Source organism: Chaetodon trifascialis, chromosome 10, assembly GCF_039877785.1.
Source record: "Chaetodon trifascialis isolate fChaTrf1 chromosome 10, fChaTrf1.hap1, whole genome shotgun sequence".
NCBI classification, from domain to species: Eukaryota; Metazoa; Chordata; class Actinopteri; order Chaetodontiformes; family Chaetodontidae; genus Chaetodon; species Chaetodon trifascialis.
Genome location: NC_092065.1, coordinates 22,129,555 through 22,148,601, shown reverse-complemented (window position 1 = coordinate 22,148,601; position 19,047 = coordinate 22,129,555). Strand labels below are relative to the sequence as shown.

General features: G+C 43.4%; 1 protein-coding gene across 2 annotated transcripts in view; it reads left to right on the top strand.

Moving 5' to 3' along the window:
- Positions 1–779: 779 nt before the first annotated feature.
- The window catches only part of gnao1a (guanine nucleotide binding protein (G protein), alpha activating activity polypeptide O, a), a 97,927-nt gene continuing 79,659 nt past the window's right edge, over positions 780–19,047 (top strand). Inside the window, exons 1-2 of one of the 2 annotated variants that reach the window (XM_070972209.1) lie at positions 780–1,840; positions 2,694–2,736. In XM_070972209.1, coding sequence (XP_070828310.1) covers positions 1,723–1,840; positions 2,694–2,736 — 161 coding nt within the window. In that variant the 5' untranslated portion in view covers positions 780–1,722. The remainder of the gene's footprint in view (positions 1,841–2,693; positions 2,737–19,047) is intronic. The other variant, XM_070972210.1, reaches the window with a different exon arrangement.

The window sequence follows — 19,047 nt, the reverse complement described above, 5'->3', positions numbered from 1 at the left end:
GGTGGCGCAAGCAGGTAGTGCATGTGCCTCACAGCAAGAAGGTCGCTGGTTCGAACCCCGGGTCGGGCAGGGCCTTTCTGTGAGAAGTTTGCATGTTCTTCCCGGGCATGCGTGGGTTCTCTCTGGGCACTCCGACTTACTCCCACAGACCAAAAACATGCTCATTAGGTTAATTGGTGACTCTAAAATTGTCCTTAAGTGTGAGTGTGAGCGTGAATGGTTGTCTGTCTGTATATGTTGCCCTGCGATAGGCTGGCGACCGGCTCAAAGTGTACCCCACCTCTCATCTGTTGACAGTTGGGATAAGCTCCAGCCCCCCCTGCAACCCCGAAAAGGGACAGTCAGGTATAGACAATGGATGGATAACTGTGAAAATCGTATTCCTTCTTTATTTCTTTTCATGAATTTCTGATTGGGTGGGCAAGCTGTCAATCAGGGTGGGCGTAGGCCCGCCCATAGCTCCGCCCCTGCCTAACATGACTCTAAAATATGAAAAATAAGGACAACCAAAGCATTTTCAGCATAACACAGGGCCATCTGTTATCATGTGACCGAAATGTCATACTTAGGTCACATGACAACTGGACACCTCCATATCCCCATGGCAACTTAGCAAACCCCCACCTGCCCGTAAAAGTCACCTGAAGTGGCTGAAAAGTTTCCAGGAAGCTGTCCTTCATCTTTAAAGGTGTGCAGTGTGTCCGCCTCAGCTCTGATTGGCTGAGTGATGTACACACCCGCGGCCGCATCACATTTGATTTACAATGAAATATTCATGCGCTGACAGAAAAATCACACGCGCTTGGTTGATATGTTTGCTAACGGTAGCTGAAAGCTAACAAATTCACTTTTCGGGGCTCTTGACCTGGTTATCAATAATATGAAATATTTTTTGAACACTCGCTGTTTTATTGTAACGGCGTTTTATATTTTTCTGTATAACATGAAGGCTAATATTGGACTATGAAAGCCTGCGAAGGTACTATGATAACAGTGCACCACCAGGCTGCGCCACTGGCAGTATGGACCCTCTCTCCCTCTCCCTCCACAGCTTTTTTTTTTCATTGTTCTGACGTCACCAACCTGCAATTGAACGAATGAACTAAGGAACGACCGAGTCCCTACCGGAGCTACCGGGAGGCAGTAGCGTTACATAGCGAGTCCCCGCCGCCCGGAGGAGCCAAAAGGAGGAACGTCCACTGTGAGCCGCCGTGAGAAAGCCGTGCTGGAATCAAACGATGCGAGCGCTGCTCACCGCCGCCCAGTAACACACAGCCCACGACCGACGACTGGAGAAGAGAACCGTTACCGTGATTTACCGACAGTCAAACAGGAGAGACGGAGGACGGACGGACCGACAGACCACCGCCGAGACCACGCTTGAGAAACAACCATCTGCGGAGGCTACATCGTGTTGTTTTTGCGCTGTGGTTCAATCCGAGTGGATCCTTGATTTAAATGCTTTAACGGGACCGTGTCCCCGGCTTGAGAGCGAGAGAGAGGGAGCTGCCCAGAGAGCGACAGAGAGACACAGAGGGATCTTAGAGGGACCGAAGGTACAGCGCAGAAAGGGAGGAAATTAACCAAGAAAGGAAAAAAACACCCACAGGATTTGCAACCAGCGTTGTTTCCGCGCACAAGTTTCATTGAATCCAGCGTTTCCTTGCCTTTTCTGCCGTGGATCCCGGTATCGGTAACGCTCTCAAGCTGTGTTCTCTAACCATGGGATGTACTCTGAGCGCAGAGGAGAGGGCGGCTCTGGACCGGAGCAAAGCCATCGAGAAAAACCTGAAGGAGGACGGTCTCACCGCGGCCAAAGATGTCAAACTGCTGCTGCTCGGTAAGAGAATTCCCCTCCGTGGGCTACCGCAGGGCCTGTGGAGCCTCGGCAGAGACACGAAACGCTTGGGGGGGTGTAAGGTGTGGTGGAGTGGTGGTGGTGGTGGGGTTGGGTTGGGTGTTTGGCAAGAGATGATCAGCAATTAAGACCGTGGTGGAAATAAATGAAAAAAATCATCATCACGTGTAGCACAAGCGAAAATCAAACGGTGTGAAGAAAATGCAACATATGAGCACAGAAGCGTTGATTTGCTTGATCTTTAATACACCCTCCCTCTTATTACATCACTTTAAAGCCACCTGCTACAATAAGACCTTATCCATTCAAGGTGTGCCCGGTGGGAAACGTTTTCATTCTGCTAAAGCAGTCAGGGTGGAGGTAAAAGGTGGGAACTACATCAGAGATTATAACTGCAGATGGGTGTAAGAAAAAAAAAAATGGCAGTCTGCAGCAACGGAGGGCCAAGCACAGGCAGCCATGGCTCATTGGCTCAGGGAGGGAGGTTTCTTCATTGATTCTTTGTGGGAAAGAAAGTAGCCTGTAAGTGTTTAATCTGTTTGTAGTAGATGGAGGGAATTTAAAAAAAAAAAAAAGGAATGTTGAGGGAGAAAGGGTGCAGCCACTTTCTCCATCTTTTTATCTCCACCCCACTGCTGCTGCTGCTCTTATTCACTTAGGATTTTAAGTCTGACTTCTTTCTCTCTCTTTCTCCAACCCCCCTCATCTCTCTCTCTCTCCATTTTGCTACCACACACACACACACACACACACACACACACACACACACACACACACACTCACATACACTCACATACACCCTGTTTACATTGTCTTCTTGTGTCTTATCCCTCAGGGGCTGGAGAGTCAGGGAAAAGCACCATCGTCAAACAGATGAAGTAAGTCTGCAATAAGCACGGTCTAATAACCCTATAGTGCGTATGTGTGTCCCTCTCTCACTCTTTCTCTCTGTCTCTCACACATGTAATGCACACGACAGCCTGATGTCAAAGCGAGTGCAGCTGTGGCTTGATAGCACCTTGATTTTGTGTCACGTTTTGTCGCGGAGAAGCCTGACTGGTCGCCTCGTAGTAGCCCTGACCTCAGCCCAAACTCGTCAAACATCTGTCCGAGCGTCACTGTGTCAACGCTTGTCCTTGTTTCAGCTTCTCAAATGTGAGGGTTTTCTCTGTTTCATATCACTGGATATCTTAAGATGTCACCTCATCTTTAGTGAATTTTAACTGGCATTTTTCTAACATTTATTGAGAAACAGGGAAAATAATTGATGATGAAAGTAATCGCTAGCTGCACCCCAAAGTATGATAGCTCTTCTTTTTGCTATGGCGCCATCAGTTGTCGCCATTCCTGTTGGCTGTGTCCGTGTCTGTGAAGGCCTACTTACCAACCAGTCCTATGTAGCTCTGCTAAAATACCACCACATACTCCTGCTTTACTCCTGTAGGGACTTGGTGTGTACCTGCGGTACTTAGCAGTCAGTTTAGTTACTTAATTAAAGCTGTCTGTTTTTTTCCTCTTATGGTATCATCATAATGTCCTTATAATACTCCTATTGGGACTTATCTATGGTGCTTAGTGCACAGTTTCTTACAAACATATGATATTTTAATAGTTTTGTATTTACTGTATCACTGCAATAATCCTATAATATTTCCACAGGATTTGCACTAGTTCCCTTTCTAAGGTCAGCCTCACATCAGCTGGCACATCAATAGTATACTGCGCCCCCCCCCCCCCCCCCCCCCCCCCCCGACCTCTGCCATTTTATCTGTAATCCTGTTGTGACATATGGTTATTCGTCAATCTCCTCTGCTGCGTCATTTTACAAACAGCCGAGCGCGTTTTAGCCGATAATAGGCTTTGGTTGTGGTCGTATGGTGACATATCACATAAGGGCATGATTCAGTGGATCCAGATGAGCCTGTTTCTCAGCTGTTAATGGTCATTCCAGCTGCCCAGGACATTCTGTACACTGACTGACCAATGCTCCCAGTGGGTTCATTCAATATATATATATATACATATATATATCTATGGGGTAGGCCATAACCTTTGGAGCATCTGAATATTGAAGGCATCGGACTGATGTAAATCACACACTTATGTGACTTGGAGTGAATGTTAATAGGTGGCTGTGTTAGTCCTTGCCGATTATGCCAGTGTTACAGATATTATTGACAGTCTTTTTACACGCGTTGTTACATGCCGAAGACACGCATCCTGGGTATATAAGATTACTATAACAGGAAATTTTATGGTAGTTCTTGCCAGAAATAGAGACAGTGTCCTTCATCATCTCAGCCATGCCACCTCTGTGTTTCTGTTGTCTGATTCCTGGCTACAAGCTCTTCTTGCTTATGCATATGCATGTGTTGATGGAGCTGCATCTGGCAGACACCGCCGTCTATCAATTGTTCCAAGGTTTTATTTAGTACACTCTCCATTCTTCTCAGGGGCCTCATCCCCTGATAAAGAGCAAAGTGATACAGTGGACCCCAGCAAAATCTCTTCTTGATAAGGTGTATTGACCATGAGTGATTTCTTGTGCCCATGTCAGAAGCTTTACACCATCCAGACATAGAAGCCATACACTGTAAGAGCCGGGAGGGGGGCACCTTTCTGTGTGCACAAGTGGGGAAAAAATGTCTCCCAAACTGGAATCATTGCTTGAGCGGTGCGATCTGAAACCTGAACATACTAGTATGTATGTCTTTACAAAAGCATCTGATGTTATAGAGAGGGAAGTTGCTTTTCAAGTGGTCGACAGCGCCCTGCCAGGGAAGCCTTTACGTTCCTGTTCAGAGACGCTCTGCTATTTCCGCAACCGCATCAGAGAAGTGGAAAGCCCTTACTGCGTTTTCTTTCACAGTGCTCTGAACATCTGGGGCGTGCTCAAGTGACCAATTGTGTGTGTGTGGGTGTGTGTTCGTGTGTGTGCATATGTGTGGGCTTTCGTCAGAGTAAGAGAGAGACAGAGATGAGTGGATTAGATTTAGATTTAGATTTTATGTTGTGTATATCGAGTCGTGCCGCAGCTGTGCGTGCGATCTCAGTGAGTCTATTACCACTCTGTACGGAACAGTGGAAAAATACTGCAACCGTGGCCGCCTTAAACGCTGATAATGTTGAGTCTGTTCTGTCGGTACTTTTAGGAAGTGACTTGTGAAATGCGCTGCGGCTAAAATTATTTACCAGACAGTACATGCTGTGTCTTCCCAAACTTTCCTCGGAAACACTTATTATTGGATTCTGAGATGATGAAATTACTGAGTAGCAAGAAGTCTACTGAGAAAGCGCTGATAATATCTCTGTGGGGAGCACAGGTGCACTTTGGTGTGTGTGTGTGTGTGTGTGTGTGTGTGTGTGTGTGTGTGTGTGTGTGTGTGTGTGTGTGTGTGTGTGTGTGTGTGTGTGTGTGTGTGTGTGTGTGTGTGTGTCTGAGAGACACATAGGGCTGAGAGTGGATTAAAGTTGTGTATGGATGAGTGAGCATCGAGGTGTAATGTCTAATGTAGAACTCCAAGACAAGGAAGGGGAAGGGATGATGAAGCAAAGAAGAAAATGCATGACGGTGTAGAAAAAGGGAATCTGAAGGAAACATGGTTTGCTGGAGAATGTGAACGTGTCAACAGATTGGGCGTGTTTGTGTATTCATATGGGCATGATACCCATCAATGAATGGAATATTTGAGCCAGCAACCCAAGAGATTTGGTCATGAGTGAACACATCTCTATCTCGTGCATAGAGCCGTGTGTGTGTCTGTGTGTGGCACCATCTGTTTATGGAGAGTGCGTGCGTGCGTGCGCGCGCGTGTGTGTGTGTGTGTGTGTGTGTGTGTGTGTGTGTGCGCGTAGACGTGTTCAAAGGTTCTCTTGCTGCCCAGCTGGCAAACTGACCTCTCCAGCAGTGCTCACTGTGTGCGTGTGAGAAAAATAAGTTGTGATATTTTCATATAATTAAGCAGAATCAAGGGAGCCACTGCCTGGCACAGCTGCTGAAAAAGAGGGTGGAAAAGATGAGAGGTTCTACCCAGTGGTGGGTTAACGTGCGTCCCTGCTCCCCTTTGTACTTTCCTAATTATGTGTGAGTTGTTCCCTCTCAGCCCTTAAAGGCCTTAAGTGGTAGATCTGTGAGGGCAAACTCCAGAGATGGGTGTAATTCTGCCTGGGAAGAAATGAGTGACTGCTGGTGAACATGCCCAGGAGACGCAAATGTTGAGAGTGATTTATAATTGTCACATCTTTTTCATTCCCTTTTTAAAATGTGTTAAAGGTTCGTTCTATGTGTGGCTTTCAGAAAACGCTTGTTATTAATGACACCAGTGGCTGATAATAAGTAAACTGCAGAGTATCATCCTGTGGGCACCGGCCAAACAGTGACATGACATAAATGAGACTGAGCGCTGAAATGAACACTGAATGCTGGCGATTAAATTACAGTGGTATTTAGAATTGCCATATTTTATTTGGACCATTGGCTCCATGATGCAAACTAGCTTGCCGTTTGCGAATCACTTTGTCCGCCTGTGCCATGATGCACACCACAGCCAGCCGGCCAACCCCAGCTTGGCTTAGGTTACAATCAGCTAGTGGGTCGCCCCGCCTTGCATTAGTCTTGGCTAGCAGAAAAGCAGCTAGCACTTTGCTTTTTACTTTTACATCATTTATTGCAGGCTAAAATCAACAGTGTTTGTCTTAATTGTCTTCATGTTAGTATCATGGCTCACGTTAGCTGGAGAAGAAGTTTGGCAAGCTAGCCAACTATTTTGCCAGTGATAAAGGCAAGCCAGCCAATTTACCAGCCAGGCCCAGTCGTCTGGATGAATGATCATTTTTTAAATTCTGTTACAATCTGTTCAAACAGTGGCAATACCAAGTGACTGCTACATGCAAATTGCTTTGCATTATTGCACATTGCCTGTTTGAAAATAGTGTGTGCTATTGATTAAGTGAACTGTAAACATTGCTAACATAGCCTAATGTAGCTAGTTTTCGTGGTGAGCTGCTTTTAGCATTGTAGTCCTTAGCCAAGAGCATAGCTGAAAATGAGAGACAGTTAAACAAAGCAAAAGCATTTCTTAAATGAACTTAATTTAGGGAAGAGTAGAGTAGAGAGGATAAAATATGCTGTTTCAGTGGGTCAGAGAAAAAAAGTGCTATTTTCCCCTCAATTTAGGTCACTGTAAACCATGTTAATGGGTAAATAACGATAAAACTCACTGAGATTCTTGTATGAACTGATATTTTTAATGAAAATATGGTGTTGTGTTGATATTAGTTTCAATTCAGTTCAATTTTATTTATTTGTATAGCGCCAAATCACAACAGAAGTTGTCTCAGGACACTTTCCATATAGAGCTGGTACAGACCAAGCTCTTTTCGAGGTTGTCATTGCGAAAAGCATGTGATGAATGCCAATTACAATGACTGTGGAGGGAGTGCTCCATGATGACCCCGATGATGTCATCAGGGTTGTCTCGATTTGGGTTTGGGCAGTTCAGATATGTAAGAAGAGGCATGACATACAAACTGAAATTGTGTTTTAAAGATGTGCAGTTTATCAAACAAGGAAAGAATAATCACAGATGCTATTGAGGTGCATTATTGGAACATGTGTGTTTTTGGAGATTTATCCTTATTCATGACTAAAATTCATGATCTCTTGGCCTCTGCTGTAATTAAAAAAAAAAAAAAAAGAATATTTTTTGAATCAGCCGTGTTTGTGATATGCTGAGAAACCTCGTAGGCAGCCCTCTGGCTGCGGAGTTACTTTGAGAAAGTGAGCACAGTGAGTGTTTCTGACTTCTCCAGGAGTCATATCATGACATCTTTTCTTACTTGATTAAATCTCCAGGTCATATTTCTTTCAATCATTAACTGCCTACGACCCACATAAAACTGTATAAGCTCTGAACATAAGACGTGACCTTATAAATGCAGTTTACAGGCACTGAACAGCAGCAATAGAGATGGCCTACATTGCTCACACAACACTATTTATTTGTAGTTCAATAACAGGCTCACTAATGTAAACCCAAACAGGTGAGGGCCAGTGATAAATCACGATATCATTAGCCCTGTTTATAGATGCTTATTTGCTTTTTTAAATACAGTCATCCCACATTTTCGAGTTGCAGTTCATAAAGCAAGGCTGAAACAGTTTGCCAAAAGTAGCTGTTTTGTATTTAATCATGTAGGTTTGTAGGTTTATTGTATTAGACAGAAAGGTGCTTCTATTTGTCAACCAATCTAAAATCAAATGACAGCTGTTTCTAACATTTCGTTTCTTGATAACTTTTATAGCCAGTCGTCCTTGCTGGTGAATGAACCAACCTGGTTTAGATATTTTTGGTAATTATTTTGATGAGTTTGGTATCACTGAAAATGCCTGCCCTATTGTCCTTTAAGTCATTAGGATTTAAGCCAAGAAACATGAAACCCATTCAGCCAGGCAGTCGCTGTGTGTAGATTATGCACTTCTCACTCTGTCTTTCTCCTTTTCTTCAGCTCGGGCTTTCTCTGTTACAATGTATGTGTGTGTTTGTGCCACGCTGACATGATCGGAGGCGACTGGCTGAAGGGAGAACAAACGCTGTCCGTCCCTCACGGCTGCACTGCTTCCCACAGGCTGTTCCCACCGTGTGAGTGTGTGTGTGGTTTCTCTAGAACAGGAGATAATTAGGTTTAAGCCTCAGAAGAGGAGAATAAAAGGGGGAAGGGGAGGAAGATTGAGGAAAAAATGGTGGTGTTTTGTGCAGAAAGGCAGAGGGGGAGAGGTTGAGAATGGGCGTTACAAATGGAGGGACACAGAAAGGGAGTTTTAATGAAGCAAAATAAATGCCCAGTGCATAGAAAGAAGAAGGAAGGAAGGAAAGGAAGAGAGGAGCAGTTCGCAAGTGGGCATAGAAAGAACTGAACTTGATAAAGTGGTGGAGGTACGGATGAAGAGAGGAATGATGAAGAGAGAAGCGAGACAACTATGGGACAAGAGAGACAGAGTTACAGGGAGACCCAGCAGAAGCGCAACCAGGGAGGAAAATTCAATTGATGTGGGAGTGTGAAAAGAAACAGGAGAGGAGAGAAGAGGGTAAAGGGAGGATGAGTGTGAATGAGGTTGGGGAGGTATGAAGAGGAAAGTGAAGCCATTTTAGCAAGAGGAGAGAGAGAGACAGGCAAGTGAAAGAACATATTCTCACTTATTAAGCAAGCTAGAGGAAGTGAGAAAGGGAGACGAGAACAGGGTTGTCAAGGACAGAGTGCAAAGGGTGCTCCTACTCTGGACCCTGCTCTCCTCGATAATTATTAGCCTCCTTTTACTGGGATGGTGAGACACAAGGAGAGGGAAGAGAGAGCAAAGAAAGAAAGAGAGGGAGGGAGGGAGGGGGACTTGTGTTGGCACCAACTCAGCCAGTAACTGGTCATCTAAAACCGTCCGTCAGGCAGATAGTCATCCTTCATTGGTTAAATATAGCCGTGGGCGTGCTCATCACCAGAATGATTTGATTGGCCGCGTCAGTGAGCTGTGAAATAACAGCGAGGCAGCATCTCATGATAGCTGTGTTTGCGTGTGCACATGTGCTGGCTGGCACGTCCAAGCACTCTTTGCTAACACTGTGTTTATTTAGCATTTGAATCCTATTTGCATGTTGTAAATAGGCAGACAAACAAAACGTTATCAAAGCACACACACGCTTCGGCACACACACACACACGCTGTTCCAAAGGAAGAAACCTCGACTGCTTCTGCTTTTCTTCTCATTTTATCAACTCTGTTGAGTTGACCTTGCTCATGCCAGCCTGTCTGCATGATACACACATCTTCACTGTGTTTTTCACTCTCTATACCTTTGAGTACTTACGCACCACTTTGGACAGTCAAGGCATGTTTATGGAGGTTTTAGACAGTTTCTTTAAAATATTTCCGCTAAAAGCAGCACTGCTAATATCTAAATGTGTTTCAGTGTTTGAGGTGTGAAAGCCATTTAAAGACAATGACACCAGCACAACATTTAGAGATGTCGTAGGTGTGTGTGAGGCAGCTGCTTTTGACTAAAACTTACCATGAAGACATTTTGAAAAGTTTTGTTTCAATTTTGTTCTAGCTTTTTCATCCTAAACTCTCCTGAGTTGCGAGCTGTGAGGGGTGTGTGTTCATTTAGCCATCGCATTTCCACGTTATGGGACTGATGTGGCTCAAGACAACCACTGTGGTCGACTCTAATCTGCTTGATTGTACTATTTAAACAGTTTATGCATGATACAAAAATTTATGAAAAACGTTTCATCTGTCAGCCATAGATTTCCCTCCAAAATAACATGTCTAACACTGAGGCATGAGTTACAAGTTGCTGCTTCGACCAGGTGTCAAGTGCAGGAGAACAGGGTCCATTTGATGACTATCAGCTGATCCTCGTGACTTTTAAATTGGTAGTCTGTATCAGTCCTAGAAAACCTCCCTTCCCCCTCCCCTCTCTGAAAACAGTGAAGGCTCTGGAGACCGTCATGTAGTCACAGCCCTGCAGATCTACAGTTTCCTAAATTTCTCAGGTGTTTCAGTCCACCAGTGGATAATCAGACAGTATGTGTCCTGTCAGAACTCATTAGCAGTGGAGTTACTGGTGGTAACACATCAGTCGCTTTGAATATGGAGCTCATTTATCTGTCTCTCCCTGCCCTTGTTATCTTCTCCTGTTGCCTTTTTATTATATTAAAGGGTGTTTCCTCTCTAAGCCACGTCTTTCTTCCTTTCTTTCTGTCTGCACAGTCGTATGAGACCAGCTCAATATGCCTGCATGTGTGGTCTCTGCGCTAATCAGGGCTTCTTATAAAAAACAAAGGTCTTTTGTTGGAGGAAATTTGTGTTGTGCGTGCGTGTGCGCGTGCCTGCACACTCATGCACAATTGAGTGTTTTTTTTCTGTGTGGTTGTGTGAGTGTGTGTGTTTTTTTTTGTGTTAGACCTATTTGGAAGATTTCATGTCAGTTCAGCGCTCTGCGAGACAAAGGAGTCTTGTTACAGTGACCGCTCTCAGCTGATATGTCAGCTGATGGTGACTGTGGCTGGGTTTGTAGCTCAAAGAGTATATGTTTGAAAGCATGTTTGTGCTTCTGTGCCTGCACCACACATAGAAATACCAGGAAATAGAAACTGAATAGATCCAGCAGCTCTATAATAGAAACTACTCTGCTGATTTTTCCATTTTTTTCCCCTCCTTAACAGTATGTAACTAATGGAGACAAATTATGAGAAAGAAACACTTTTCAGCATAATACCACAATCCAGCACCACCACGAAGTACAGCCTCAGGATCAGCAGATAAAGGTGAACAGAGACCAAACATTTGAAGCAATTGCGGCTGTTGCATTGCATCATACAGATGTTTGCATGAAGTAGATGTGTGGATTGAGGTCTCTATCTTGTTTTATCACTGACAAAAAGTGAGTACAAAGGAATAGAACAAGCTGATGTGAATGTAAATGCATTGGACAAATTATTAGTGCTGTCAAAAATATCGCGTTATTAATGCGTTCACACAAATCAATTTTAACGGTGTCATTTTTTTTAGCGCAAGATTGACGCTCTTTATCACCTAGTGAACTTGTAGTTTTTTATAAGCTGTGGCCACTGCTAGTAACGTAAGAAAAACTACAGGATCTGATTGTAAACCGGAAACAAAACAACAGGCTCGCCGCACGCACGTGTTTGGTCTGGTCTGCTCGCTAGCTGTAAAAGAGTAGGCTACCGGTTTGTGTGGATGTCAAACGCGAAACGCTAAAATGGATGCGAACAAGATTCTGAATGGAAGGTTTAGTTTCAAAAAGTTGCCAGATGGATCGACTGACAAGACCAAAGTTATCTGTGTATTGTCGGTGTGAACTGAATTATCAACGTAGCACATCCAGTCTGAAATACCACCTGATGGCCAAACACACGGCGAATGCAAATTCTCCGCCGCCTCCTTGTCAAAACCAGGCGACAATGGACGGCTTTCGACAGAGGCATATGGATGCTGTTATGTTCAAAGGAAACTTAAGAAAGGAAAGTTTAAGCCATTAACTGCACTATAGCCTGAGTCCTAGTTTACAATGATGTGAACTTTGTAACTTTGTTTTGTATCACCCTGTTTTGATCCCTTAGAAAGGGTTGTTGAAGGTGCTTTTTTGTAACCAGGTATTTATTTTTTTGTCATCTGTTTATTGACAGTGTTAAATTGTGTGAGGTTTGATTCATTCAAATGTGAATGACTGCTCAAAGAGAGAATGTTAGTGTGAAATATAACACTACATGTTGTTGTTTTCAGTAAAAAACATTTGCACAAAGCGAGCCTATCCACTTTTCCATGTTGATAAGAGTATTAAAATGATAATTCAAGGGACATTTAGAACAGATAACATAGTTAACTTGCGGTTAATCGCGAGTTAACTATGACATTCATGAGATTAATTGCGATTAAATGTTTTTATCGATTGACAGCACTACAAATTATGCCTTTGACCTGATGATGCACTAGATGGAAAATTTAAGAGATCACCAAAGTGTTTACAGTTCATCCATTCATGAAACCGTACTGTAAATGTCAACCTCACTATTGCACAAAATGAAGTCAGGAAATCAGCCATGTCAGCAGAATTCCTCGTCCAGGAACCATGAATGTCTGAATTTGTGTCAGTCCATTGAGTAGATGTTGAGGTATTTCTCTGGTTAAGAATTGGATTGGCTACACAGACGGCTTCATTAAATCAGCTGCTTTGGAAAACACCAGTGGCAGCAACTTGAAGATTGCACAGTAAGCATTAAATAGTCCTGAAATCGATGCATTTTCCAAATATGCCACGCAGATCTTTGTGGGCTTAGCGAATGAATAAATGAATTACCTTAATTTACATTACGCTCTTTACAGCAGAGCCATCTCTAAGATGTATTAAACACACACTGTTGTCAAAGTAACAGGATTATGTCAAATGAGGAAACTGTAGGCTAGGCCTCAGCCTCATGCTGCAATTTTACACTTTAAAATGTCCTAGAATGCTTTTGGATTTTTTGCCAATATGCAAACTAATGTCAGAAACATAAAATATGATATAATGAACTCTACTGCAGTAATATATATCCATCCATCCATTATCTATACCGCCTATCCCTTTCGGGGTTGCGGGGGGCTATCCCAGCTACAATGGGCGAGAGGCGGGGTACACCCTGAACTATATATAATATATATGATCAAATCTATGTTTTCCACATCATACAGTTTGGATTTTTCAGGAATCGGAGTCTTGACTTCAAGGCGCAAGAAGTCTAATTGTCATTTAGAATAATTCACTACATGTTTCCAATGGGGAAGGCGAGTATTATTATATGTTATATTCATTAAAATATGCAATAATTAAGATCATTGTATGTAATGGAATAGTGGCATTAGAATGTACCGGAGACCACCAAATTTGGGCATTTACAGCCAACATTGTTCTCTGGGAGGGCATGCCCCCAGATCCCCGCTGGCTGGGGGCCATATCTGAGTCGAAGGCCCCATTCATCCTCTCAGTATTATGCATATCTGTACCAAATGGCACAGCAAATCCACCCAATAGCCGTTGAGATGTTTCAGTCTGTGTGGTGGACTGGCTATCCCTTGAGCTACGCTGCTAGCATGAACCAATTAGGTAAAACATGATTGGTTCAAACTAATTGAATTTGAACCGATGACAAATTGAATTACATTTTACTTTGTCCTCATGTTTACATGGTTCAAGTTTCGAATAAAAACCCTTAATAAGTAGGACTGTTTTGCAGTGCCTCAGATGTCTTGTATCTGGTTGCTGGAATTCAGGAAGGCCCTTTGGTTTGTTTCCACTAGATGACTGGGCTTTCTTTGGTTTGAATCCCTCAAAGTAAGTAATTAATAGTGACACAGGGGAAGACTGGAAAGCTGAATAATTACATTTCAACCTTAATCTGGGACAACTTGATTAAACCTGTGGCCCTACTTCTCGCTGTCTCTCTGCCTGTCTGTCTCAGTCCTTCCAGCAGTCTATCAGCCTGTAACATGGCACATGCTGACATATACAGGCTGTAATATTGATGTTATCAATTGCTCCCGGATCAACCACTGCTCATAATGCACTGACAGCCGGGCTGCACAAGAGTCACTGTTGTTTTTACATGACTTTATGCATGCCGACTTTTCTGTAATGCTCAAAATAAATCTCCTCAACATTGTTTGTACTTGTTTTTATGGGTACTGGGATTTCTGCGTTTCATAAGTGACATGTTTATTCTTTTCCTTTTAAATCTACTGGCTGCAGAGAATAGCAAAGATTGTGGTTGGCATATCTACCGGCCAATATAAAAAACCAAATGATGTTGCCTCAACAAATGACCTAGATTTAATGGGAAGTTGAAAGAAACCACAAGTGAAAATAAAATGTTTACACTGTTCAGCAGGTTAATAAACGCTCATATTTTGTTTTACCTCATCTGAGAATAGAGTCCTAACATTCTGACATTGTTGAATTATGTCCCTATTTAACTGGGATCTTTTACAAATAAGCAGTTAAAGATGCCAAGATCCAACCTGAAATGTACACGCCTGACTGCTGAAGCATCGTGTTGTGATTGAATGAGCCAGCAAGCTAACATTACAGGTACAAAACGGTTCCAAGAAGCTGACCTCATATGGCCTCAAATCTCAGCAGCTTCATCGTCATGGCCACCCAAAACACTATCACACCTACACCTGCTAGCACAGGTTCACATTTTATTCACTCATGTTTACCAAATAGTCATTTCTAATGGGAGCATCTGCAGAGGGGACGAGCGTTTAACAAGCTTGGCCCTGTGCTTTCGAAAGTGTATGTGCATCGAAGTATAGGTAGAAAAATAGACCAATAATAAGGCTTCAGTGCAACACTTTGGGTGGGACTCTGTGCAGCTGTTGTTACCTAACTGTTAATTAGGCAACGGTTATGACACTGCACTCTGCAACTGTCACACTAAGCTTTGCCTGGTGTGCACCTGTGTGTATGTGTGTGCGTGCGTGTGTGTGTGTGTGCACGCGCGCACTCGTGTGCATTCGTGTTTCCCTGTAGAAATCGGTCACTGGGGAGGGAGAAAGGGTGCATCGACGCTGTGTTTTTTAATTAATAGTTAATTGCAAATGGAAAAAGGAACAGAAGCAGAAGGAGAGGAGTAAAAAAAAGAAGAAGAAATAATTAGGAATGAGGAGTGAGAAGGGGAGGAAGAGAAAATGGCAGTGAGTGGCGGAGACTGACAGGGAACAAGTCTGATGTACAAATAGAAAATAAAGGGGTGGGGGGAGCACAGGAATAATGGATGAAAGAGGACCTGGCAGTGGAGAGAGGCAGATAGACATAACATGTGACAGTGAAACTAATGGCAGACAGATTTAATGAGGTCCTCCCAGATGTAATACTGAACTGTAATTATTCTGCTCTCCTGTCTGCCTGGGCACGCATGTGCAGCTCTGAACATCCCTGCTGAACTACTGTGAAGCAGACTGTGTCCCTTGGCACAAGAACTGTCCATTAGCACATGATCAAACCGGGGGCCAGGACTCCTCCCCAGCAGGGGATACATTCTTAGACTCATAAACTCAAGGGTGGAAACTCCTCATCTTCCTGTCACAGTGGAAACGTTCGGCTCTCCGCATTATACCGGCTATTAGCAGATAACGTGTACTGTAAGTGACATTTGAGAGGGGACACAGTGGCTGAAGACATGAGTTTTTCTTCCGGAAAGACTTTTTTATTGTTATATTTTGGGGTTGTCTGTCTGTCCTTCTGTCCCTCTGAGTAACAGCACAGCTCAGGAACAGGAGGGGAGATTGTGACCATATTTCACATTTGCTCAGATACTGAATCGATGACGCCTCGTCCACCTTGAAACTGTGCTGATTGTAAAGATCTCCTGTGCTGTTGGCTTGAAGATGTGTGTGAGGCATCCACTTTTTCAGATAGTAGCTTCTTTACAGCAGCATCGTTATATTTGAAGCTTTGTAGTCCATCACAAGCTCATTGGCTCGGCTCATATTGAGCTTCAGGTGATTGTCATTGCACCATGTGATGAAGCTCTCTCTCTGTCCGTCTCTCACTCGGTATGAGTCACTAGAATGTCAGTATAATGACAACTTCCATTTTACCTTTTCTTAAATTCCTCCAGTCTTGACTTACATGTATTTTATGCGTCTGGGCAGACGTGAACTGCAACTTGAGTGATTGCATACTTGTTAAAGTTGGGAGTTTAAAATAAGGGAAATTTTCCAGTGGCCCGCCCTGGACCATCCCACCACCCTTACCACTGTCTGCATACCTCCTACATTTAGACAAGGGGACACACAGTTAATCCTGAAATTACCACCAGACAGCCACTTGCTTTAAAATATCACGGATTGGGTTTCAGATACCTGGTTGAAGGTGAAATGCTGTGAACATCCCTGATTTCTAGAAATGCAAACACAAATGTAGATTCAGCATTTAGTTTATTCATGTATTATTGAAGGATTTGGTTCGATCGATGGCAGAGAATAACTGCAGTCAATGGTGGAGCATGTTTCTGCGTCAGATTTGTTGCTTTTCCTTCAGTGGTATACAGTAAGTCTGTATGGCATATTATACAAAAAGCATGACATACAGGTGGGCCTGTTCCCACTCGATGATACACCAGGTACACCACTCCATCCCTCTCACAGTCATCTAGCTTCTTCTTTTTCTTATTCTTGCTTTATTGCCATGTGCTGTTTGAGTGGATGACTTTTTGTCATTAGATGTTACAGCTAATGTTCGACATACTGCCACCTGTTGTACCGGAGGGGAAGGTAGCAAATGCATCCTAAAGGTGGCTATGCCTCCCGCCAATGTTACAGCCAACTTTTTATTTAGTTATTTATTTATTTTTTTCTGTTAGGAAGGTTAAAAATACAGGTTAATCCCAGGAAAAACAGGAAGAGTTGACAGGTATCTGTTTGATGGAGGCATACAGTCGTGGGTTCTAGTTTTTACTTGTAATGGAATAGGCAAGTTGTCACAAATGTGGAGGTACATCAGCGAGTTTGATAAATTGTCACTGAAGCTTTACGTGCTTTGCATGCAATCAATAGTCCAATGGAATAAAATAAAAAGGATTTATCAGCTGTTAGTGCAGCACTGTAGTATATCATCTTCCCTGTCCATGTATTTGGTTTAACTGGACAAAATGATTGAAGTGTTACTAAATGGCAACAAGTTCCAGTCCACAGCCACATTGGTTGTACTTTAACCAAGTGGTGCTTTGAGCTAAATGCTAATATCAGCTGCTAACATGCTCACAATGACAGTGAACATGCCTCTGTTTACCAGGTGTCATGTTTATGTCATGTTTAGCATGCTAGCATACTTATGTCTAGTGCCACTTTGGCGCTAAACACAAAATCCAACTTATTGAAATGGCTTTTTTTGGCTTTTGACCCCATGATAAGTAGTGAAGAGCATCTTAACATGTTCTAGTTAAACAATAAAATCAATACTTTACCAAAATTCATGCCAATCCATCCAATAGTTGACATATTCTAGCCTGGACCAAAGATGTGGACCAGCCAACCGATGACACTAGCATGGCTAAAACATTCGTGTGTTGGGGGAAAAATCCCAGATCCAGATCCCAGTGCTTGCATGCTTGGAGGTGTGTGAGAGAGTGTGTGTGCTCAGGATGCTGCTGCTTGACCTCAAGGTGTGAATGCAAGTTAGTGTTGGAGCCAAATGAGTGTGTGCGTGTGTGTGTGTCAGTCAGGGTGGGGGCTGTATTACTGACACCACTGGTTATTTATAGGTTCTATTTTCTGATTATCTCCCTCTTCTTTCATGCTGTCTCTCATATCCATTCTCCACCATCACATTTTCATCCCCTCTTTCTCCTTTGCTCTTTGCACTTGCTCCAGCACTCCCCTAAACACACACACACATACACCCACACACATACGCGCAATACATTGTGTAAGTAAATCTGTCCAGCAGTGTTGACAGGAGTTGGTCAGCGTGCACTTTGTCACGACTCAGAGGACTGTCGACAAAGACCACAGAGTGAGTGGATGCACAACATAGCGATAAAGAACCAATCACACAGGACCTTGTGCAGGACCTCTGTGTGTGTGTGTGTGTGTGTGTGTGTGTGTGTGTGTGGTTGCGTCAGGACAAACAGTGGTAGCAACAATGCACAACAGAGATAAAGACCTAATAGCACAGTGCAGTTTGTAGGCTTTGTGTTTGTGTGTGTTCACATGAGTAGGTGTGAGGATAAAAATATGAGTGTGGGGGATAATGGGAGACAGAGCAGAGAGAGGCAGGCATTTTGTGTTTGATACTGTGTGTGTGTGTGTGTGTGTGTGTGTGTGTGTGTGTGTGTGTGTGTGTGTGTGTGTGTGTGTGTGTGTGTGTGTGTGTGTGTGTGTGTGTGTGTGTGTGTGTATAGTCCTACTTGGTCTTCTCTGTTAGTGTTGTTGCTGCTTGTTTTTATCCATTAGTTTAGTTGTGTTTATGGTAGTCAGAGTTACAGAGCTTCTGCAGTGCAACTGTAATGTACTGACATTAGTATGTGCAGTGTTTGGCTTTTGATTAGATGAAAACTAAAAGCCGCAGCCCCAAGCATCTGTCTGTCCGTCAGCCTGCTGACAGGAGCCACAGAGTCACCATCACACGAAAGGAGCTACTTCCACATTTTAGAGGAACTGAGAACACTGCACTTCTTTTTTGCTTTTCACATACATTTTTATTGTAAATTCCACTTTGTTGTGCAAATTACATATTAAAGGACTGACTGTCATGAACTGTAGAAAAACATGGACACATATGGTCCCACGTAGGGGTGGGTTTGAAGGTCTGTTTGATTCACAGCAAACCCCACAGGCTGGTGGTGTGGTTGTCATTACTTAATTGACTATAAGCTGGCCATTCTGCGTGGCTGCTTTAGCTCAGAGGCCGATGCTAACATCTGCTGAGATGCATATTATTTTCTCTCACACTGCGACCCTAGAAGGCGATTGCATTGCTGGACGAACAATCCCGACTTTCATCGCCTGATGTTAAAAACAACCACTTCATCAACTTTTTTTTAGGGATATAAGGATATAATGAAGTACATTATAAACATGCACTTCACTGTGGCTGTGGCTAGCTCGCTAATGGCTGGCAGAGCCTCATGGG